General features: G+C 38.6%; 4 protein-coding genes across 12 annotated transcripts; 2 read left to right on the top strand and 2 right to left on the bottom strand.

Annotated features, from left to right (window-relative positions):
• LOC104791111 (F-box/LRR-repeat protein At3g48880-like) lies at nt 650-2,856 on the bottom strand. Of its 4 annotated transcripts, none has more exons than XM_010516922.1 (3): nt 2,474-2,749; nt 1,629-2,005; nt 650-1,397 (listed from the first exon to the last, which is right to left on the bottom strand). In XM_010516922.1, exons 2-3 carry the CDS (start codon nt 1,991-1,993, stop codon nt 833-835), a joined length of 930 nt encoding a protein of 309 aa, XP_010515224.1. In that variant the 5' UTR covers nt 1,994-2,005; nt 2,474-2,749; the 3' UTR covers nt 650-832. The 4 variants fall into 4 exon arrangements, with proteins under 4 accessions (XP_010515224.1, XP_010515223.1, XP_010515225.1 ...); XM_010516921.1 differs by having other exon boundaries at nt 2,496-2,749; XM_010516923.2 differs by lacking the exon at nt 2,474-2,749 and adding an exon at nt 2,444-2,468.
• LOC104791109 (chaperone protein ClpC2, chloroplastic-like) lies at nt 3,135-7,890 on the top strand. 2 transcript variants are annotated; one of them, XM_010516916.2, is made up of 10 exons: nt 3,135-3,294; nt 3,976-4,553; nt 4,673-4,788; nt 4,885-5,007; nt 5,100-5,285; nt 5,396-5,611; nt 5,718-5,935; nt 6,026-6,101; nt 6,196-6,285; nt 6,373-7,890. In XM_010516916.2, exons 2-10 carry the CDS (start codon nt 3,992-3,994, stop codon nt 7,570-7,572), a joined length of 2,787 nt encoding a protein of 928 aa, XP_010515218.1. In that variant the 5' UTR covers nt 3,135-3,294; nt 3,976-3,991; the 3' UTR covers nt 7,573-7,890. The 2 variants fall into 2 exon arrangements, with proteins under 2 accessions (XP_010515218.1, XP_010515219.1); XM_010516917.2 differs by lacking the exon at nt 3,135-3,294 and adding an exon at nt 3,314-3,417.
• On the bottom strand, nt 8,079-12,864 carry LOC104791110 (coiled-coil domain-containing protein SCD2-like). The gene is made up of 17 exons (XM_010516919.2): nt 12,225-12,864; nt 11,895-12,073; nt 11,559-11,634; nt 11,385-11,426; nt 11,241-11,303; nt 10,871-10,920; nt 10,741-10,768; nt 10,512-10,586; nt 10,304-10,414; nt 10,160-10,220; nt 9,887-10,003; nt 9,686-9,798; nt 9,517-9,586; nt 9,265-9,306; nt 8,813-8,853; nt 8,408-8,540; nt 8,079-8,311 (listed from the first exon to the last, which is right to left on the bottom strand). The coding sequence occupies exons 1-17, from the start codon at nt 12,618-12,620 to the stop codon at nt 8,184-8,186; spliced, it is 1,725 nt and encodes a 574-aa protein (XP_010515221.1). The 5' UTR covers nt 12,621-12,864; the 3' UTR covers nt 8,079-8,183.
• Nucleotides 13,820-17,151, top strand: LOC104791107 (mitochondrial phosphate carrier protein 2, mitochondrial). 5 transcript variants are annotated; one of them, XM_010516911.2, is made up of 7 exons: nt 13,820-14,237; nt 14,575-14,980; nt 15,062-15,276; nt 15,398-15,522; nt 15,636-15,806; nt 15,899-16,591; nt 16,953-17,151. In XM_010516911.2, the coding sequence occupies exons 1-5, from the start codon at nt 13,920-13,922 to the stop codon at nt 15,694-15,696; spliced, it is 1,125 nt and encodes a 374-aa protein (XP_010515213.1). In that variant the 5' UTR covers nt 13,820-13,919; the 3' UTR covers nt 15,697-15,806; nt 15,899-16,591; nt 16,953-17,151. The 5 variants fall into 5 exon arrangements, with proteins under 5 accessions (XP_010515213.1, XP_010515216.1, XP_010515214.1 ...); XM_010516914.2 differs by having other exon boundaries at nt 15,636-16,078; nt 16,274-16,591; XM_010516912.2 differs by having other exon boundaries at nt 15,636-16,078; nt 16,264-16,591.

Genomic DNA, 17,267 nt, shown 5'->3' with positions numbered 1-17,267 from the left:
TGCGTAAACTCTCTTTAGGTTATAAATTTATAAGCGAACATTGCGTAAACTTTAAACATTATCATACTTGGGTTTGAATACTCTGTTTTAGACATTGCATAGACATTTCGTTTTTATGTTTAGACATTTGCGTACGCTTAAACATAATTATGCGTTTTTATTACCCGTACACGTTTTCAGTGGCAAAAGAGAATTGATTTCTATGGTTTCGATTAGCGATGGTTTGGTTATCTAAGAAAGTTGTATACTAGCTACTACTATAATCTAATCTATGTTTAGAGTAGGTTGTCAAAATTATTCAATATCTCATTAACTAATCAAATCTTGATTATTAGTGAATGAGTTTTGAGATAGCAAAACCAACTGTGACAAATGCACTTTTAGTGCCATTTTCTTTTGTTGTGTGTGATGAAATATGAATTGCAGCATGTAACATGCGCGCCATCTCAGTTCGTGTGTGATGTTTGCATGTTTTTTTTCCTCTGCAAACTTTTCAAAACAAGTTCACATTTTGACTAGTTAGTGTACTCTCATAATTTATAAATCATAATTCAACCTTTTTCTCAATACTTATTTGGTCCTCTTTATGTCTGTTCCAGAAATAAATAAACAAAACTATGGACAAAAAGACCCAAAAAAAACATTGTAATATTGAAAGTTTATTGTTTTATTTTCCTATTTTGTGTCAAAGTTGATCACTACATACAACGTCTACACATTATATACACATAATATCGTTCACATCAAAACAACTCACAAAGCAACTCAAACAAGTATAAATGAACAAGAAGAAGTTAAGTCTCCACAAAGAAAAAATATCACAAAAAAAACATCAAAGATGAAGAGAACTCACTTCATCAACCTTCCACTCTCCTTCTTCGTACTTATACCATCTCACTATCCCTTCATCGTTCTCTGTCCTCTGGCACATCAAACACGTCTTGTGCTCCATACAAGTCAAAAACCTCTTCAACCTCGTTGTTTTCTCCATTATCGTCTTATCGAGCTCCCTAACAATCACCTTCTGCTGCGGTTGCCAACTGTTGTACTCCACCAGGTGAGAGTGTGATATGTTGAGCACTTCAAGGCTCTGTAATCCGTCAAGGATTTTCACGAGCGCTTCCCGCTTTATAGCCGAGCATCTAAGGCTGAGGATTTTGAGGTTTGGGAGGCAAGTGATGAGCGTGTTTGCAAAGAAGACTTCGAATGGACCCATGATCTTGAGCTCTTTAAAGTTCTTGCAGTTCTTGGCTATTTCTGTTAAGAGATAAGGCGGGTTTGCGATGCTTGGCATTGTTAGTGACTCTAGATCATTCCAGATCCTTATAGCTTTGCATATACCCGTCTTCTTTATTCTGTTCCAAGCTGGAAGGACGACCCGTCTCAACCCTGGACACCTGCACAAATTGAGTACATCCAATTTTAAAATCTTTTAGCATTTAGAAGATTCAACTCAGTTGCAATTCAGGAATTCTCAGAGTGGGCATATAACCTGAACCAAACCAAAAACCTAACAATATTTTGTCTAAAACTGATGAGTAGTGTCTAAACCTAAACCAGAACTTTGGCCATGCTTTGATGGAACAATGTGGAAGACTCTTTTAAGGGAAGTAAGAAAACAAACATACCTTTCAGCGGTGTAAGTAAGCTGATCATCACTCAGAAACAAGTTAAAATGGAAGATCAAGGTCCTAGTGTTTCCTCCGCTAAGGTTCATGGAAAGTTTCAGGATGCGGGTCAGGGCCTCATCAGAGCGGCGTTCAACATAGACATAAGGCTCTAATGGGATCTTGATGAAACTAGATCTCATGTGTGACAAATCAAGAGTCTTCCATAGAATAGGATCGCAACAAGCAGCTCTCCATCCTCTACAAACATGAGCTAATCCCGAAGTCAGCTCAAAGACGCTAAACTTCTGGAAAATTCTTACTAAGATGTCAGTGTCCAACTCTTCCCATCTCCTCATTCGACGACTCTCATACTCTTCTTCCATTCTCGTTGTGCCCTGAACAAGCAAGCAATATAACGTTAATCAACTGTTCTTTATCCTTCACAAGAATCCAAGTAATAATATAACCTCAAGCCCTTATAGAATAGGAAAGCAGGAAACACACGCACATCAATTTCCACGATTCCATCACAAGATTGATGCTATCAATCAATTGAGTTACCAAACAGAATGAATCTCACAAACAGAGTATTCAAACCTCTCTTCCATAAACAATCTATATTCTAAACAAGTTTATCAAAACCGATCTTCATACTAAGTTATAAGAAAAAAAAAGGTAAAACACCAAACGTAAAATGGGAAACTTCGGGAATCAGAAAGTGAACTGAAATCAAAAACATAAAAACCAATTCACAGTATAACTATCCCATTTGCAAGAGTCTCAAATTCAAAAGATCAGCCATTAAAACTCAGAAGAACACATAATTAAACAACCTCCCCCAAAGACTCTGCTAAAGAGCGTACATCTCAGTTAGGAGGAACATACAGAATTAAGCCAAATCTGATGTAAACGAATTAAGATCGTAAACCCCCAAAGACTCTATCAACGAATAGATCTGATCTCTTGACATTTCCGAATCAGTTCAAACTGAGGGGAAAAAAAAACGTATAATACATAGATAGATCTCGAATCGCCATTTTCTCAAATTCACAATCGAACAAGAAACAAAGACATGGGATCAGATCGTTAAAGAACAAAAGAAGTTGAAACACGCAAAAGAGAGCACTGAGAATCAATCAAGGAACCTTTTTTTGGGAGGAAGAAGCTCTCAAATGCAAAAATCAATCGTTTGGCGACGACGACACCGTTACAATCTCTCTCTAGCCAATGAAAGTGGATTATATGAAAAAAAACAAAAAACTATATAATGATAAATCGGTTTGATTTTGGTTTAGATTCGGTTTAATTATGTTCTTTTGATTTGATTCCGGTTTGACGGAGTTTTCGGACAAAACCGATCTTAAACTCAATTTACAAAACCCTTATCTTTGGGAACAAGATTCTCATTGAGGTTGACTCGTTATAAAAGTAGTTACATCCGACGGTTTGGAATGCTTCTGTGTAAATCTAACGGTTGAGATGCAGTTTTGGTAGGTGAGTGTGTGTGGTTTAATCTATGAAGGGCGGCGATGGGGCGAGAGAAGGAGAAGAGTAGATAAAAAGAGAGAAATAGTCTCTTCGCTTTCCTTTCCTCCTATCTCTTTCCCTCAGACGGGCCGACCAGTAAAAAGGACTCTCTCTCGCTTTCTCGCAACTTCTCTATCTATCCCCAAAGGCGTCGACGGTAATAAAAAAACCCTTGTTCTTTTGCTACACTCACTCTCTTTTTTATCAGTCTGTTTCTTCTTCATTTGTTATTGTGGTTCTTTAAAAGGCTTCTGTTTCTTTGTTGTGTGAGCTTTTAAAGGTTGAGTTTTTCTTCTTCTTCTTCTTCTTCTTCTTCTTCTTCTGTTTCTCATGGTGATTTGGATTGTTTCTTTTGGTGGTTTCATTTTTGTGTTTCAGGAATCTGGGTACTTTTTTTCATTTGGTTGTGTTGATTTGCCAAAAAAAAATGATTACTTTGAGATTAGGGTTGTGTATTCGCGTATAGATTTGTTTAAAGTTGAATGCTTTTTTTTGCTAAATCGTGACTGCTCTTAGCTGGTGAATTGAAATGGTGTGTTCATGTGCCTTGAGCTCTTTCTGTTCTCTGTTTTTGGTTCAATAGGATCTAAGTATCAGTGTTTGGCATTTGTTTATTATCAGCATTCCCTGTATGCACATATTTTCGATTTAGTGTAGCTTTGTCATTGTATGATGTTTGTGTTTTTCTTAATCACTCAATGAATGCACAAAACTTATCGGAGTTTTTTTTTTTTTTTTTTTTTTTTTTTTTTTTTTTTTTTTTTTTTTTTTTTTTTTTTTTTTNTGGTTTTAGCCAATATAGTGCTAGAACTTATGTTTTACCATGACCCATTTGCAGCCTCCAACTCCACAATATGGGTAGGTTGGTAGCTCATTTTACAGCTCCTTTAGTTTGTCCCGGAAGGCATGTGCAGTCTAAAGGATACAGAAACCCAAGAGGGTGTGTGAAGATGATGTTCAGTTTACAAGCACCTGTTTTGAAAATTCAGTGCTTCACAGGGTTAAGGGCTTCCAATGCATTGGATTTTAGGGCAAGGCCTAGTCATCAAGATTTCGTTTCTAAGGTTAACCTTAATATCTCATCTCGGATAGAAAAAGCTAGGCGATGTGTACCAAAAGCCATGTTTGAGCGGTTTACCGAGAAAGCAATTAAGGTTATTATGCTGTCTCAAGAGGAAGCTCGGAGACTTGGCCATAACTTTGTTGGGACTGAGCAAATATTGTTGGGTCTAATTGGAGAAGGGACTGGGATTGCTGCAAAGGTTCTTAAATCCATGGGGATCAATCTTAAAGATTCTCGTGTAGAGGTAGAAAAGATCATTGGAAGAGGTAGTGGTTTTGTGGCAGTGGAGATCCCATTTACTCCTCGTGCAAAGCGTGTCCTGGAGTTGTCACTAGAAGAAGCTCGACAACTTGGTACGGATCTGTTGCTATTTAATTATTTTTAGGTTTGTAGCGTGTTATGTGGTGTTTTTTTACTGATGTAACTAACCATTTCTTATCAATTTGGTAACTTTTGGTTATTTGAATTCTAGGGCATAACTACATTGGTTCAGAGCACCTTTTGCTTGGTCTTCTTCGTGAAGGAGAGGGTGTGGCAGCTCGTGTCTTGGAGAATTTGGGTGCAGATCCTAGTAATATCCAGACGCAGGTAAATGCACTAATTCTGGATTCTATAACAATAATGTCCTGTTTTAGTAAACCATTTCGTGATAACATTTTTGGTATTCATATAACATTTTTTCAGGTTATACGTATGGTTGGGGAAAACAATGAAGTCACAGCAAGCGTTGGTGGAGGAAGCAGCAGTAACAGCAAAATGCCAACACTAGAAGAGTATGGGACTAACTTAACTAAACTAGCAGAGGAGGTAATTAAAATCCTTACTCATTTTGAAGAGAATGTCATGTTAATGCCTGAAGGTTTCTGCTGAATATAAATATTTTTCACTTCCTGTTGCAGGGTAAACTGGATCCAGTTGTTGGAAGACAGCCTCAGATCGAACGAGTGGTCCAGATCTTGGCTCGAAGAACCAAGAACAACCCTTGTCTTATTGGAGAACCTGGAGTTGGTAAGACAGCAATAGCTGAAGGACTTGCACAGCGAATTGCTAGTGGTGATGTTCCTGAAACAATTGAGGGGAAGACGGTAAAATATTCTCCCATTATTTCATTAATTAATAATGAAATTTAAGATACTTAGCTAGAGTGTGTGTGTATATATGCTTCAAGTAATGTACCTTTTACATTTTTTGTCAGGTTATAACACTTGATATGGGTCTTCTAGTGGCTGGAACGAAATACCGTGGAGAATTCGAGGAAAGATTGAAGAAGCTTATGGAGGAAATCAGGCAGAGTGATGACATAATTCTGTTTATTGATGAAGTGCACACGTTGATCGGTGCAGGAGCCGCTGAAGGTGCCATCGATGCTGCTAACATCTTAAAGCCAGCTCTTGCAAGAGGTGAATTACAGGTAACTTTTCTTACTTTTTATTGGTGTAGTTATGTCAAAATGTAAATTAAATTTTTAGAACCGGAAACTCAAGTTACTAAATTTTTTTTATTTTTATTATTGGTAGTGTATTGGTGCAACAACATTGGATGAGTACAGGAAGCACATTGAGAAAGATCCGGCATTGGAGAGACGGTTCCAGCCTGTCAAGGTACCTGAACCAACTGTAGAGGAAGCTATACAGATCTTGCACGGTCTGCGTGAGCGATATGAGATCCACCACAAACTTCGGTACACTGATGAGGCCTTGGTTGCTGCTGCTCAATTGTCACATCAGTACATCAGGTTTTTGTCTTTTTATTTATTTCAGTCTTTAAGCAACACAGAACAAAACGCAGCATAATCTCAACCCAGCTTCTTCTTTTGAATGGACAGTGATCGGTTTCTTCCCGACAAAGCGATTGACTTGATTGATGAAGCTGGGTCTCGGGTTCGGCTACGCCATGTTCAGGTTCATTCATATTTTCATTGTTTCACTCAGTACCAAGAAATATGTGTTTTGATAGCTACGTGAGCTGATTCAGAGAAAGTATTGGTTTGTTTAGGTTCCTGAGGAAGCTAGAGAGCTTGAAAAGCAACTCAGGCAAATCACTAAGGAGAAGAATGAAGCTGTGCGAGGCCAAGACTTTGAGAAGGTATCAACATTGAGTTTTTTTCTTACTCTCCATACACCCGAAGATTTATATTTACAGCTCGTGAGACTGAGTTCTTTTTTGCTACAGGCTGGTTCTCATCGCGACCGTGAGATAGAGCTCAGGGCTGAGATAGCTGCTGTTTTAGCTAAAGGCAAAGAAGTGACCAAAGCGGAGAATGAAGCTGAGGAAGGAGGTCCTACTGTCACGGAATCCGACATCCAACACATTGTCGCCACCTGGACAGGAATCCCAGTAGAGAAAGTCTCGTCTGATGAATCTAGCCGTCTTCTCCAAATGGAGCAGACTCTTCACACAAGAGTCATTGGACAAGATGAAGCTGTCAAAGCCATCAGTCGGGCTATCCGCCGTGCCCGTGTTGGACTCAAGAACCCAAACCGTCCTATCGCCAGTTTCATCTTCTCTGGTCCAACTGGTGTAGGGAAATCAGAGCTTGCCAAGGCCTTGGCTGCTTACTACTTCGGTTCAGAAGAAGCGATGATCCGTCTTGACATGAGTGAGTTCATGGAACGACACACGGTTTCAAAACTCATCGGTTCACCTCCTGGTTACGTAGGATACACAGAAGGAGGTCAGTTAACTGAGGCGGTTCGACGCAGGCCCTACACACTTGTTCTCTTTGACGAAATCGAGAAAGCCCATCCTGATGTTTTCAACATGATGCTTCAGATCCTAGAAGACGGTAGACTAACTGATAGCAAAGGAAGAACTGTCGATTTCAAGAACACGCTTCTCATCATGACTTCAAATGTAGGAAGCAGTGTGATCGAAAAAGGTGGTAGAAGAATTGGGTTTGATCTCGACCACGACGAGAAAGACAGCAGCTACAACAGAATCAAGAGCTTAGTGACGGAGGAACTAAAACAGTATTTCAGACCAGAGTTCTTGAACAGGTTAGATGAGATGATTGTTTTCAGACAGTTGACGAAGCTGGAAGTCAAGGAGATTGCTGATATAATGCTTAAAGAAGTGGTGGCGAGACTTGAAGTCAAAGAGATTGAGCTTCAGGTCACTGAGAGGTTTAAAGAGAGAGTGGTGGATGAAGGATTCGACCCGAGTTATGGTGCAAGGCCGCTTAGACGAGCGATTATGAGGCTTTTGGAGGATAGCATGGCGGAGAAGATGCTTTCAAGGGACATTAAAGAAGGAGATTCTGTGATTGTTGATGTGGATGCCGAAGGAAGTGTGGTTGTGTTAAATGGTACCAATGGACGTGCTGGTGGTTTTGTTGCTGAAGATGTCATGGAAGATCCACTTCCAATATTGTAGAAGGGTTCTTCTTCTAGAGATTTTTCCTTCTGTCTTCCCTGAAGTGTTATTGAATTTGAGTCTCATTTAATTCGTATTTGTACTTTAATCTCTTTGTTTCTGATTGGGATATTGATTGTTCGGAACCATGGAGCATTTCCCACAAAAAGAATGCAGTATTTGGTAAGCATGGAGCATTTCCCACAAAAAGAATGCAGTATTTGGTAAGTTGAATAGAGGGGCGAGTGTCAGATACTCAGAGATTCACTGGTAGATGGTACTTGTTCAATACTTCTATGACATATGATTATATCCAATCTTCGAAGCATGGTTTTCTTCTGTCATAAGACTTCAACCAGGTTATATTACACAGCAAGGGCAATACTGATTCTTATTGGGATCAGTGTTTTCGATATCTTATTTTTGGAGTAACTCTGATTTTCTTTCTTTATCCAAAATTGTTGGACTTAATTGTGAAAATAAGAATACCAAAGCTTACACACTCGACTGTGAGAAGGGGGCAAAAAAAGAGAGAAGAAAACAATGGCACACAGATTCTTCGTGAAACTTACATGAAGAGAAATATACAAAAACGAAAATTTCTTTTATCAAAGAGAAGGGAAGAGACTTTACTATGAATCTGCATCGAGTTCGTGATTCGAAGAAGTAGGAGACGGAAGCTGATCGATTCCTCTTCGAGAAGCTTCCCACAGCTGTTGCTCTATTCCCAGTTTCCTGAGCTCTATCAACCCTCTTTCCACTGAAACGAGCAAAATGGAAAACTTTAATTTATCATTCCGAACCTGACTCAAGCAAAAATAAGAAATGGAAACAAAATGGCCAAGTCTGATTTTACCATCCAAGGCATCATGAGAGGTTGTCTGAGATTTCCCGCTGCTACGGCTGATCCACAACTGGACGCGTTCCTCTGCGATGTCTTTTTCCACACCGTGTAACTTTGCTCTGCCCCAGAAGTACATCAGCCATGCCTGCATTATATATTGTAGGAATCAAGACAATATCTTATTTTGAAGTGATAAGCAAAGATCCACATTGTTTGGACTCATAAACTCCGTCAATATCCAGATGCGTTCCAATTGATGAATCGATGTGGTTACTTTTTCTAGGATATATTATCTATCTATGTGATAATGATATACAACATGGATAAAGTGTAGTCGAATCAAAATCAAGTGAATTGATGGAAGATTTGGGCTTTACGTTTGTGTATACCGTGAGTGTATATGTATTAAAAAAGTACCTGCTTAAAGGCAACATCTTCTTGTTCCGCTTCGCCCAGTTCTGCATTTTAAACAGCATGAGAACATTGTAAGAACATTTTCATGATATGGTTGATTACGTCTACATACGAAAAACATATGTGTAGGGCAAAGGTAAAATTTGAAACCACAGAAAAATCCTATTAGGTTCGCTACATCAATAGTTCTATCTCTAAGCCAGTCCAAGAGTTTTCAGGTTCATTATTTTCAACTATTTTTTCTACTAAATCAACTACTCATGCACTATGTCAAAAGACTATACTCTTGTCTTTTTTCTTTTTGTCAAAGATGCAGGTATACTTAGTGCATCCCTTACACAACATTCAAGGTGCTGAGGGTTCGGCCCCAAGAACCTCTACTAAGGGTGGAAAACAAAAAGTAAAAGAACGAAAAGACTTCTATCTTAGAGGATTAGGGAGAATTTTATCCTTACCATATGCATCAATAAATCTGGATTCTCCATGACCTTTGGAGTCTGTAAGATAAAGAGAAAACAAAAGCTTAAAATTTTGCTTTTAGTTATGCCTTCTTACAAGTGTTAAGTATCTATACAGAAAACAGATTGCTCATAGGCTCAGACTTAGTTTAAACATTCTAATTTCTAAGGACAGAAGCGAAAAAGAACAAAAGGCATATATTTGTCACTGCGCATTACTGCAGTTATAGCTCGCAAAAACATACATACCAGAAACAGTTTGACGAACCAAACTCAGTTTTCTCTGCTGGGAGAATGCAAGCACGACAGCATCCTCAACCTGAATTTTATAAAAGAGAAGAAACTTTAAACCATTGTCCTTGGAGATCTATGCTAGGTGACAAACACTTATAGGTAACTCAGATAGAATCGTGGATACCTTTAATGATGCTAGCTCTCTCAATCCCATCTCAACTGAAAGCATACTTTCAATATTTCCTTCTCCGGTAAGATCAGTCAAATCTCTAGCAACCTTACTCCGAACATTCCCACCTGCGTTATTTCATATGCCGGTAATTAAACATTTTTCAAGCAACAGTATAACATTAACATTTTAAACTATAGCAGATATTAGACGAGCCTTTATCCCAGGATAACTCCTTGGCTTTCTGTGCTGCAGAGGTGACGAGCTCAAATGGAAGAGGAGCCAATGCTGACCAGTGCTCATGCCTAGATGGTGCTATATCCGCACAGATGCCTACAGAAGTACACCATAGAAAAAGCAAATATCTGTGAACTTGATGTATAACTACCACATCACAAGTATGTGTCTTAAATTACTATTGGAGCATAATAATATTTTCTTTAGTTCAGACAATAAACTCTTTTGTTTAGATACGGATGAACCACCTACCATGTTGTACAGCCAAATCCCAATACCGGGCAAGCCAGCATCTCTTCAGGACTACTTCTTCCTAGATAATTCAACAATTCATAAATTCAGAAACTTCTAAATGAATGATTAGTAGATTTTAAGACCCAAACTTTATCAACAAACCATTTCGTCCTGTGTTAAAATCATCCTTTGAGTCATTGTGCGAAGAGACTTTGCTTCGGATTCGGCTTCCTGAAGTCGTTCTGCAGCAGTTGTAGCCTCGTCTTTCAAATTCTGAACATAGGACAGAAAAATAAGACATGATTTCTTCATGCAATTAAAAGTGGTACATCTCATGGAATCAGTACATCAGTACATCAGTGTACCTTACCTCAAGTTCTGCACGTAGGGAAACAATTTCCTCATCCTTCCCGCTCTTTTTCTGTTTTGCAGCATTTAGAGCAGCCTGTAACAGGTACAAATTTTCTGCACAGCTTAAATTCTATGTTTTGCAAAAAGTGTCTATTTAAAACTTTCATATAGGATCAGAATGGTGGAGAAAGAAACTCGACGAAGAGAAAACTACATCTGAGCACTAAGACACTCCAGTTCACACTAACCTCTCTTTGACGCAATGCTGCTTCCTTCCTATAGAAAGACACACAATTCAACGTGAGCGATCAATACAACCACCATATATTCTGGAAAAAAGAACAACAAAGAGAAGCTAAAGAAGGCAAAGGCTCCCACCTGCTTAACAATTTTGCCTCCAGAGACACTCCTTCTCCAAGAGAGGCAACCTTTTGAAACCAAAAATAAAAACAAATGAAACCTTGTACAGATGCCAATACTTAGAAATATGTATTTCAAAGTATAATTCAAATATACAAGATAATTTATTATCTGCATATGCTAGACAGAATGGTTCATATTTAAACTTTCTCCTTAAAACAAATCTAAGGATGTAGAAGAAACAACGGGGTGGGAGTCTGCTTCAACAAGATATACTAAGAGATTTAAATGAGTGGAGTACTTTTTTCCCCTTCAGAATTTCAAGATACAGCATCAATAACAAAATTCACTACTCAAGCAACTTGCTCAAAAGAAAAAGTTCAAAAACCTGTTTCTCAAGCTCCTTAGCCCTAGCTTCTGCTTCCACCCTTTTCTCTTCTGCACGACGAAGCTGTAATCAAGTATGAATGTTATGCACAACGGAAGTTAACAGATCTATCATATATAAAAAACTCAGTGACAGAGATCAAACCTTGTCCAGTACAACCTCATTCTCCTCTTGTAGCATATCCAGCTGCATTTAAAAATGAATCAGCCTCAAGTCAACTCTTCTGACTGGTACACAAATTCTGATTTGACTATAATTGCCAATATGTAATTAAAATTGACCAGATACTCCAAAGGTTTAAAAGTAACAATCACATACCTCATCACGAAGAGCTGAAGCTTCCCGCTGATCACCCTTTTCTTTTGAATTCACTGATGGTACATCAGCAAAAAACCTAAAAACATTAAATATCCGAAATCAAACGTAAGCAACACAACCAATTCCAGGGTGGATAAATCTCTTTGATCAAGGAACTCATTTCTCATGAACCTTTCTAGCAAACTCTATTATTAGGCTTTTGAGGACAAATATTTGGTCAACCAATGAGTGACCAAACTGGTTTTGACATATTCAACTAAGCCACATGTTCAATTGACTAACAAGATTTGAGAACTATAATAAGAAATTAAGAACTTCAAAATGAGAAAGCATCACCTTTTATCTCTGTTCCTAGTTGGAGGATCAAGTGGAGGAATAGAAACCGGAGTTTTCACCGACACCCTACTAGGCGGCATTAGATTAGGAGACGGAGTCGTGGATCTAGCAGAGATTGACGGCCTTCCGGTCGAAGCAGAACGCACTGATGGCACTTGTTCGGCGAAGTTTCTGCCTAACTAATCAAAGCAATACAAAAGAGAGACCAATTAGCCCTAAAGAACCAAAACTTCACCAAGAGCTAAAACCAAGCCCAGAAAATAACAGTTGATAACATAATCAAATCAAGCTGATCTGAAATAATTCTATAAGCTAGGAGACGGAATTCACCGCAGGCGACGGCGATCTATTTCGGGGAGCGAAGGAAACCGCCGGAAAATTACTATTCCCGTTGCTGCTATTGCTTCCAGTGGAGGAAAGAGAAGAAGGTGCATGACGAGCAGGTTTAAGAGAAGGAGATGCGAATCTGAGACTTAGATCTTCGTCTTCGTCTTCATCATCTTCGTCTCCGTTGTCTTTGTTCTGCAAGGCCATGACCTTAGCCAATCGTTGAGCAGCCGCTTTGGCAGCTACGTTCTGAGTCCGTTTGACGGTGGAGAAACCTCCGACACCTCCGAGTTGCTTCCGGTGAGCAGGAGACATCGCCGGAGATGTCGCTTCCGTACTGTTCGATGATTCGCTCCACTGGCGACCATACACTGGGCTACCCGCCCTCCTCCGATCCATAAATGTGTGTGTTCGTGAAGAAGTTAGTTTGTTAGCCGGATAAATGAAAAATCGCTGGATTAAAGCGGGTAAAAAGAAGGTGAACCAGAGAAAATGGATTTTTCTCGGGAAAACGGAAAGGAAGAAGAAAACGTTCGGTGAGATTTGGAGAAAAAGTGTTGAAATAATTTAGTGACTACAAACGACAGCGTTTGATGCGGAGAAGAACACACATGCGAGCAGCGAGCAGCGAGCCTCGAGAGAAAAAGAAAAACAAATGACCTGTCCACCGTGGCTATGCGACCTATCAGTCAAGTGTAGCCGATGGATTATTTATTTTTTTTATTTTTTTTTTTGTAGCAAATAAGGTATTTAATATTTTATTTTTGAATTCAAAGGCAAGTAAAGAAATAATTAGATAAATAGTTAACAAAAATCTTTAATCTGCTTTTCATTTAAATTACATATAAATACAACTGTTTATGTTGTATCAAATCATACTATTTTCTCTTCTAAATGAAATTTAGTAATGTTTATTTTCTTGTTGTTATATATACATATTAATCACAACATGAGTAAAATTCACTCCTGATTCAAGTTAATTATATCTTTTCTTGGTGCTATGTTATTTTTTTCGTCCAAGTTAGGTTCTTTTTGGTGAAGATTTTACAATTTCAATTAGTATTATTCAAAGCACATGGGGTACTTGATTTGGTATGAAAGACCTCACAGACTTCAATATGTCACTAATTGAATTAACTCAACAATATGTTGAAGAATTTAATTAATTATAATTATCCAAAACCCAGCCTCAATGCCTCTTGACAAGAATCCCACAGAGGAAACTATAGCTTGTACTCTAAGCCTAATCGAAGCTTGCAGCAAATTAAGTTCTAACCATACTTGGAATTGTTACATAAACACCCATAAATAGAAGGAACAATGTTTTTAGTTATTATTACCAAGGGGCATATATATTGCTTTGACGGCTTTCCAAATTATTTGGGTACATATAACAATGTTTGTTTTCAATGATTTATTCGGTATGCAAACCCTCATTGACAAGTAAAGAGTCGTGACAAAGCAGTATTTGAATGTTTGACGTACGTCAGGGTCAGTCAATGGTAAAAAGATGCAAATGGTGAGGGGGGTTGATTAAAATATTGACATTTTCATAACCAAAAACTCTCAGCACCTATAAATACGTCAAATTCGATTCCACCAAAACTCACTCAACCTGTGAGATTTTTTGCTCTCTCCCGAATAGTCAAAAACCAACAGAAATAATTTTGAGTTATCTCATCTCTACTCGATCTGTAAATGTCCGAGTTCAGCGACTCAAGCAGATCTTTGATCCCGAGCTTCCTCTACTCGTTCGCTCATCATCGTCTGTTTCAGTCGCCGGAGGAGTCAGCTACGACCATGAAGACTCATTTCAAATCACGGCTGTTAGTTTCTCCGACTTCTTCAGTCTCATCATCTAACGGTACCGCCAGTTTCGCCATCGCGACGCCGAATGAGAAAGTAGAAATGTACTCGCCGACGTATTTCGCGGCGTGTACGGTGGCCGGGATGTTATGCTGCGGTATCACGCACACGGCGATTACGCCACTTGATGTCATCAAATGCAACATGCAGGTGAAGTTCCAATTTCCAAACCAACTACTTTGTTTATAGTATTTTGTAAAGGCTTCTTCAAAAGCTACTTTATTATTGAAATGGTGAAATCTTGAATGATGTATTTTATGATTTTTCTTTTGTTCAAATGAATTATTCAACTTAGTAAAGTTTTGTTAATTCCACTTTTCTTGTTATACTTTCCACATGCTGTCAACTGTTGAGTTTCTTGTTTTACACGGCATCGACTCTTCAACGCCGTCAGAGACTTTTCTCATGCATGATTTTTGATGTGAACTCAGAGAGGGAATCTAAGCTCAGTTTACAGAAAGACCCTTAATTTTATTGTTATTTTCAGATTGATCCATTGAAGTACAAGAATATAACTTCTGCTTTCAAGACAACCATCAAAGAGCAAGGGTTCAAGGGTTTCACCAGAGGCTGGTCACCCACGCTTCTCGGGTACAGTGCCCAGGGAGCTTTTAAATACGGACTCTATGAGTACTCCAAGAAATACTACTCAGACATCGTTGGACCAGAATACGCAGCCAAGTACAAGACCTTGATTTACCTAGCTGGCTCTGCCTCTGCGGAAATCGTTGCTGATGTGGCTCTCTGTCCAATGGAAGCGGTCAAAGTCAGGGTCCAGACTCAGCCTGGTTTCGCCCGTGGTTTATCTGATGGTTTACCAAAGATCATCAGATCCGAAGGCCTTCGAGGGTTACACAAAGGACTTGTCCCTCTCTGGGGACGCCAGATTCCATGTAAGTATATCTATACACAAGAAAATGTAAGAAGGTCATTGAGATGATAATTTCAGTTAAAGTAATATTGAGGTTTTGCAGATACGATGATGAAATTTGCTACTTTTGAAAACACTGTGGAGCTCATATACAAGAAAGTGATGCCTACACCAAAAGAGGAGTGCTCGAAGCCAGTTCAGCTCGGGGTTAGCTTTGCAGGTGGATACATTGCTGGAATTTTCTGCGCCGTCATCTCCCATCCTGCAGATAACTTAGTCTCTTTCCTCAATAATTCTAAAGGAGCAACCGTTGCTGATGTAAGTAAAAAACTCCATACACATATCCATGCTCTTCACCAGTACATCAAGCAGCTCAGAGTTGTCCACTGATATCAGCTTGTGGACACTGACTTGGTTTTTGTTCTTTCACATGCTACAGGCAGTAAAGAAGCTAGGATTATGGGGTATGTTTACACGTGGACTTCCTCTTCGCATTTTCATGATTGGAACACTAACTGGAGCGCAGTGGGTTATCTATGATGCTGTCAAAGTTTTAGCTGGATTGTAAGTTTTTTCATTACCTGCACTTAAAATATCCTCATCAATACTCAAATCGTTTTAGAATCAACATATGAAATACACTCCATCACTTACCTATAATTTGGTTATTTTCTTAGACCAACCACTGGTGGTGCTTCTCCAGCAGCTACTTCGCTTGCTCCAGCTGTAAGTGCATAATATCATAAGGACATTCATCGCACAGCCGTCACATTAGAGCAATAAAAAGGGAAACAGAACTCCCAATTATTATTTTTATTTTGTTTCTATCTTGTAATAGTACAAAAATGGTACGTATTTGCTAGCTACATCTATACTCTACCGATTATGTTTCTACATATGGAAGTCATTGAAAATATCCTTTTGCGCTCTCCTAAATCAGTTTAAACACAAGTTGTGTTACGTGTAATTTATGTAATCCAAGAGGGACTACAACTCTGGAGATGGGTTTAATGGAGACGTGTGTCAAAAACAACCGTAGCAAATACGTGTACTACCTCAACAAAATACTGACATATTTTGAAGGCAATAAGAAAGAACATGCATGTAACTCAACAAAAATGTGAGTTTCATCAAAAACCCTTGTGATCTCTCCACATGTACACTAAAAAACTTCACCCAATAATAATAAAACAAACTCAAGAGGAAATTAATTTAATCCCTTGCAAAAGCTTCTCAGCAAGGTTGTGGCTAATTTAACAAAAGTAATAGCGTTTAGTCTCTTCTCTAATGGCATCAATTTGTAAGATTTAAACAGCAATCCTACTCCCAAGTAATATGGGCTTAAACGATGACGTAATGAGGAAGCCCATAAGGGCCCAATACTTCTGTTGTTTTTTTTGTTGGGGTCGTAGTATCACACAATCAGATCGTCTCCGTCTTCCTCAATTCATTCGCCGGCTCGAGAGATTTTGCAGAAGAAGAGAAAAAGAAGATGTCATTCATGAGAGGAGAAGCGTTAGTCTCGAAACTTGCTGTGCTCGCCAAATACGCCGTTCTTCCTGGAACTATGGTCGCGTCTCTCATCTATTCGCCGCCTGATTTCTCCAAACACTCTCAATCTTCCTCCAAATAGGTCAGATCCGGAGTCAGTGATCTCTTCTTCCCCCTTCCTTCTCCGCGATTGCCTCTGGTTATATATATATATATATATATATATTGATATATATCAAAATTTTCATTGATTTCTCATGTGTGATTTAAGTAGTCAATTTGAGAATTGAGAGCTCTCTCGCATCTTGAAATCAAACTTGAATTAGCTTAATTGAGTTTTAGGTATATCATCATCATACTTGTTTTGAGTTTTTGTTTGTTAAAAACTGCTTTTGGAAATTTGAAAGTGTAGTTGTAGTTTTTGTATTCTATGTTTGCTAATGACTCTTTATCTGGTGAATGAGATCATTAAAAATGGATCTTGAAATCTTCTTGATGTGCAGGTTACAAAATCGCACAACTATGTGATGGCTTAAAGAGTTACTTCTCTGTTTCCAAAATATGTTATTTCGTGATCGAATTTGACTCGAATGTTATGTTCCGAACAATGCACAAGTTATATCTTGTTAAAATAACCAATCTCAGTCATGACTTGTTATTGTCGAAACTCTTCCACAGATAGTATCCATGGTTGATTTGCTTGCTCTCTAATGTTTGTTTAGTTTCTCAAATTTCTTCTTTCAACAATGTACTACGGCAGTCACGATCACATTATGTACTTTGCTTATGGATCGTAAGATCAAGCAGTAGAGAGTCTA

The sequence above is a fragment of the Camelina sativa genome, chromosome 6 (assembly GCF_000633955.1).
Source record: "Camelina sativa cultivar DH55 chromosome 6, Cs, whole genome shotgun sequence".
Taxonomy (NCBI): Eukaryota; Viridiplantae; Streptophyta; class Magnoliopsida; order Brassicales; family Brassicaceae; genus Camelina; species Camelina sativa.
Note: the sequence above shows the minus strand (reverse complement) of the source record. Positions and strands in the feature narration are given on the sequence as shown.

Coding starts and splice junctions, on each gene's coding strand:
- LOC104791111 (XM_010516920.2), bottom strand. CDS start 1,993: ATGGAAGAAGAGTATGAGAGTCGTCGAATGAGGAGATGGGAAGAGTTG. Junction 1,398..1,628: donor CTTACTTACACCGCTGAAAG/GTATGTTTGTTT, acceptor CAATTTGTGCAG/GTGTCCAGGGTTGAGACGGG.
- LOC104791109 (XM_010516916.2), top strand. CDS start 3,992: ATGGGTAGGTTGGTAGCTCATTTTACAGCTCCTTTAGTTTGTCCCGGA. Junction 5,008..5,099: donor TAACTAAACTAGCAGAGGAG/GTAATTAAAATC, acceptor TTCCTGTTGCAG/GGTAAACTGGATCCAGTTGT. Junction 5,612..5,717: donor TTGCAAGAGGTGAATTACAG/GTAACTTTTCTT, acceptor TATTATTGGTAG/TGTATTGGTGCAACAACATT.
- LOC104791110 (XM_010516919.2), bottom strand. CDS start 12,620: ATGGATCGGAGGAGGGCGGGTAGCCCAGTGTATGGTCGCCAGTGGAGC. Junction 11,427..11,558: donor CTTCAGCTCTTCGTGATGAG/GTATGTGATTGT, acceptor TTTTAAATGCAG/CTGGATATGCTACAAGAGGA. Junction 9,587..9,685: donor GAGAGCTAGCATCATTAAAG/GTATCCACGATT, acceptor TATAAAATTCAG/GTTGAGGATGCTGTCGTGCT.
- LOC104791107 (XM_010516911.2), top strand. CDS start 13,920: ATGTCCGAGTTCAGCGACTCAAGCAGATCTTTGATCCCGAGCTTCCTC. Junction 14,238..14,574: donor TCATCAAATGCAACATGCAG/GTGAAGTTCCAA, acceptor TGTTATTTTCAG/ATTGATCCATTGAAGTACAA. Junction 15,523..15,635: donor GTCAAAGTTTTAGCTGGATT/GTAAGTTTTTTC, acceptor TTATTTTCTTAG/ACCAACCACTGGTGGTGCTT.